This window comes from Colobus angolensis, unplaced genomic scaffold (assembly GCF_000951035.1).
Source record: "Colobus angolensis palliatus isolate OR3802 unplaced genomic scaffold, Cang.pa_1.0 Scaffold29, whole genome shotgun sequence".
NCBI classification, from domain to species: Eukaryota; Metazoa; Chordata; class Mammalia; order Primates; family Cercopithecidae; genus Colobus; species Colobus angolensis.
The window spans coordinates 13,607,374-13,612,745 of record NW_012116154.1 but is presented as its reverse complement, the minus strand read 5'-3'; the positions used below and the strand labels follow the sequence as shown (position 1 = coordinate 13,612,745).

General features: G+C 35.2%; 1 protein-coding gene across 1 annotated transcript; it reads left to right on the top strand.

Annotated features, from left to right (window-relative positions):
• The first annotated feature begins 3,808 nt into the window (after positions 1-3,808).
• On the top strand, positions 3,809-4,301 carry LOC105516807 (40S ribosomal protein S17-like). The gene has a single exon (XM_011949145.1). It carries the CDS (start codon positions 3,809-3,811, stop codon positions 4,214-4,216), a length of 408 nt encoding a protein of 135 aa, XP_011804535.1. The 3' UTR covers positions 4,217-4,301.
• Positions 4,302-5,372: the final 1,071 nt, after the last annotated feature.

Below are 5,372 nucleotides of genomic sequence, written 5' to 3'. Positions count from 1 at the left end.
TTTCCCAAATTCTATTATCCAAGGATGAAATAAATTCCAGGTGGGACTAAGATGTGAAAATACAATGGTGAATGGTTATTTGTTATGAATCGACAAATGTTGATTTGTGTTTGTAACAAAAGTTGTTTTCAAATGTAATTAATCTTAGAAAGTTAGTGTCTGATTTTATATTCTACCCTAAATACATATTTAAATCTTATTCTTCATAAAGAATGATTAGGTAGGGAACAAATATGAGCTTTGCCTCCCAACTTGAAATGTTTGATCTTTTCATGCATGTATTTAAAAAATGTTAAGTTTTTCTTTCAGGTTAACAAATAGATGGAATGGCATCTTACTCAGTGATAACATGTGAGTGTTTTATTGCTAAGGAAATGGAATGCTACCCTGGTTGCCTTCCAAAACCCCAAATTTGGGAGCGCTTATTATGTCCAGTACTGACAAGGTAGAAAATAAGAACACTCAGACTTAGAAACAAGGAAAAAGGAAAAATAAATAAATAAATAAAAATAAACTCTCATACTGGTATAGTACTCTAATGAGCTGCAGAACTCCATGCTGACTTCAGATGCCACCAGAATTAGAAACTAGACATTGCTTACACCTCTGTTTAAAAAATAAAAATAAAAATTCTGAAGACTGACTACAACTAAATATGCTTTACTTTCAACCTTCTCTTTCATAAACAGAGAAGGTATCATTTACACATAACTAGGTAATGCAATAATGATTTTGAGATAGGGCTTGCTCAGGTTAGCATTTTCTGAATTGATTATTTACATTTTTGCCTGAATTTTCATTGCCATATAAATTATCAAAGTAAACAACATATGAAAGATTTCTAAACTTAAAGATAATAAACTGTAAGAACTTGAAGAACTAGCACACTGCTCATTCACTGCATTTTCTATGTGAAAAAAAGTATGTGAAAACATAAATTGAATATAGATTACTTACATGTGACTAGAGAGAATTGTTACAGATCGCATGTATGTGTCCTTCCACAATTCATGTGTTGAAATCCTAACCCTCAGTGGAATGGAATTAGGACAGAGACCTTTTGGGAGGTAACTAGGTCATGAGGGTGGAGCCTTTACAATGGGATTAGTGCACTTATAAGAAAACTATTAGAGCAAGTAAGGGAGTGTTGTTTCTGACTTCTCTCCATACTGTGAAGATACAATGAGTATCTGTGAAGAAAGAACAGAGCCCTCACCTGACACTGAATCTGCCAGCACTTTGATCTTGAACTTCCCAGCTGCCAATGATGTAGGAAATAAATCTTTGTGAAGTCAAACATAGCATATTGTATTTGTTTGTTATAGCAACCCAAACGGTTGAGTGCAATAATTATTGATTTTGAGGTAAACGTGTATGTCTATATATGTCTGCATGTATATAAATGTGTTTATGTATTGATATCACACATTTATTCACACTACGACTTGGATACCCAGCAACAATGTAGCTTTTTTACTTTGTCTATAACTATTATAGACATCCTTACCTTCCATACATAGAAAGAATAATCTCACAATCTCATCAACTAACATTAGCCTGGCTATAATAACATAAATAGTCACTTTAAGTAATGTTCAGCCTCTCTAAGTAAACATGCTTGATCTTTAATAGTTCTCCTCATGTCCTGCACCTCTCTAAGATAGTTCCTTCGCATCTAGTGTTTGGGTGAGGCTCTGTAACTTGGTGGTGTTTGAGAAGAGTCCTTAGATCCTCTGTGACGTTTTCTTGTTTCACTAATCTTAAAGGTAACATTCCTTATTCAGTAGCTCACTATATGTTTTGCTAGCATTTGGAGATTTAGTTAGGAGGTGATACGATCATGTCTTGTTTAGATTTGTCAGAGCCCATGGTTTCTAATTCACCCACTCTCATTTATGAGGTAGTTGGCTTCAGGGACTCTATTATATCTGCTAGTGACTCACATTGGTGCTGAAGGTAGCCCAGGAAAACTAATTATCTCTGTGACCATGCTGAACGTTCTGTCTTATTTGGAATGACCTCATACTGGTCCATCCAGAGAAACGTTCATCCCACAGCTGCACATTTTTATCAAGATAAATTCTATTGAGTGAGCACAGTGGCTCATGACTATAATCCCAGCACTTTGGGAGGCCAAGGTGGGCGGATCTCAAGGTCAAGAGATCGAGACCATCCTGGCTAACACGGTGAAACCTCGTCTCTACTAAAAATATAAAAATTAGCTGGGTGTGGAAGCGCGTGCCTGTAGTCCCAGCTATTTGGGAGGTTAAGACAGGAGAAACACTTGAACCTGGGAGGTGAAGGTTGCAGTGAGCTGAGATTGCACCACTGCACTCCAGCCTGGCGACAGAGGGAGAGTCTGAAAAAAAAAAAATTATATTTAAGACTCCTCAATTATATGATATTTTAAATTATTTTAATCCTCAAATATTGATAAACCTGAGTGTCTGATTTACTCTACTCTTGTCTATCAATTCACTTCTGATATCCTTTTAGCTTTCATAATACCTCCATTTTTAATAATTAAAATACTGGATGGGTGCAGTGGCTCATGCCTGTAATCCCAGCACTTTGAGAGGCTGAGGCAGACGGATCATGAGGTCAGGAGATTGAGATCATCCTGGCTAACACAGTGAAACCCCATCTCTACTAAAAATACAAAAAAATTAGCTGGGCATGGTGGCAGGTGCCTGTAGTCCCTGCTACTCAGGAAGTTGAGGCAGAGAATTGCTTGAACCTGGGAGGCGGAGCTTGCAGTGAGCTAAGATCTAGCCACTGCACTCCAGCCTGGGCGACAGAGCAAGATTCCATCTCAAAAAAATAGTAATAATAATAATACACAATCTAAAATATTATTTTTTGCATGAAGTTTTATTGCCATATATTATCCATTTACTCTGATTTGATAATTTAATAATTTTAATAATTAAATTTAGAATTTGACAATTATACTATTTTAAAGTTTCATAATACCCCTCTCTATTTCTAATTATTAAATGTATAATGGAATGTACATTAAACTTTCCAGATATTGTAATGTGTGAAACTTTTAGAACTGTCCCTATAATGCAATGCCTCATGACTTAAAGCAACAGTAGTCATAGTCTACACTAGGGAGAAAATTCTATTATTACAGTTGTACTCATTTTCTAATGTTCTGTAACAAATCACTGCAACTTAGAACCATAACATAATACCCATCTATTATCTCACAGTGCTGTAGGTTCAGGCATGGCATGGCTCGTTTCTTTCATCAGAGTTTCAAAAGGCTAGAATCAAAGTGGCAGAGGGCCTATGTTCTCATCTGCAGCTCAGGGTCTACTTCCAAGTTCACAGAGTTTGGAAAGTTTCAGTTCTTTGCAATTGTAAGATTGAAGTTTCTGCAGGTGTAAGACTCTTTTTAACTGTCAGTCAGAGGATGTTCTGCTCTTCCTGAAGTTGCTTATGTTCCTTATCATATGACCTTTTTCATGTTCAGAACCAGCCTAGGAAAATACCCTTCATGCTGATCTTCTTTCATGCTTCAAATCTCTTTGCTAAGCAGAACTCAGTCAATTTTAAGGACACACCTGATTACATCAGGTCCACTCAAGAGAATCTTCATTCTTTAAGCCAACCATGTTAAAATAACGTAATCAAAGGACTGACTATGCCATTATATATAGTTCTTAGCCACACTCAACAGACAATGGTAACTGAGGGTTATTATAGAATTATACTCTAACAGTCAATCATCATGACCTTTAATATGTGTAAACAAAAGTTAAAAGAATTTAGGAAATAGCTCTTTTACCAAGGACCCGCCAACATGGGCCGCATTCGCACCAAAACCGTGAAGAAGGCGGCCCGGGTCATCATAGAGAAGTACTACACGCGCCTGGACAACCACTTCCACACGAACAAGCGCGTGTGCGAGGAGATCGCCATTATCCCCAGCAAGAAGCTCCGCAACAAAATAGCAGGCTATGTCACGCATCTCATGAAGCGGATTCAGAGAGGCCCTGTAAGAGGTATCTCCGTCAAACTGCAGGAGGAGGAGAGAGAAAGGAGAGACAATTACGTTCCTGAGGTCTCAGCCCTGGATCAGGAGATAATTGAGGTAGATCCCGACACTAAGGAAATGCTGAAGCTTTTGGACTTCGGCAGTCTGTCCAACCTGCAGGTCATTCAGCCTACAGTTGCGATGAATTTCAAAACGCCTTGGGAACCTGTTTGAATTTTTTCTGCAGTGCTATATTATTTTCAATAAATCTGGGACAACAGCAAAAACAAACAAACAAAAAAAAAACAAAAAAAAAGAATTTAGGAAATATATTTTCCTCTCTTAAGAATGGCTGTTTTTCCAATCTATAATCTTATTGCCTGATCTTATTTTTAATGTCAGAAGCTGAATATTAGTAACTTTATTATTTTTTTCTGATGTTGTGTTTGTACTTGTGTTTTTAACTTCTTCTCTCCCAAAATATCCACATGGGTTACTCCCTCACTTTATTCTGGTATATGATCAATTTCCATTTTATAAGAAATATTGTTCTTGATCTCATAATATTAACAGCCTCATGAACTCAGTTCTACATTTCTAACTTTTAAAATATATATACCACTTACATGTTATATAATTTATTTTATATGTATTTGTTTATGTCCTGTATTTCCTATTGAGAGAAAATGGCTTGTTTGTTTAACTGCTTGGTACCTCAAGTGCAGAAAAGTTTCTGGCACATAATAAAGTGCAATAAACATGCATTCTTGCTGTTGTTGTATGATGTCATGTATTAGAATTAAAACACATTTCTGTTTTTTTTCACATGGTTGAAGACTGTACTTACTTTTTCAAAAAGCAGTGTTGAGATTTTTGCAATACTAAAACCAATGTTTAAGAAATGGAAAAATGTATGTCCTTTTTTAGCAATCAACAAGAAATTTTAGACAACTGATAAAATGCGAAATAAGACTATTTAACAAAACGATGATAGTTATCCTCTTAAAACAGCTTTGGTAATTAGTTTGTAGAATATAACTCAATCATTTCATTGATTTCTCCATGTTCATAATTATATTAACTATTTTGCATTTATGAAATGGAACAAATGATGTGTATGTTTTTTAATAAAACGTAATTACTTAAATAATTAAACAATGCATTGTTTAACAATGTTAAGTCTTTGAAATCTATTGACAATACACAAAAGAAATTAAAGCCAGGTATGGCATTTTCATTTAGAAAATATAGTTCTATTTTAAATAAAACTCCTTTCTTAGGAAAATTGAGAACACCATAATTATGTTGCAAAATGATTAAATGGAGCAAAGAGATTTAGATAGTAATTAATTCCTCTAGAAACCAGGTTTGTTTGTAAAACAATATATTA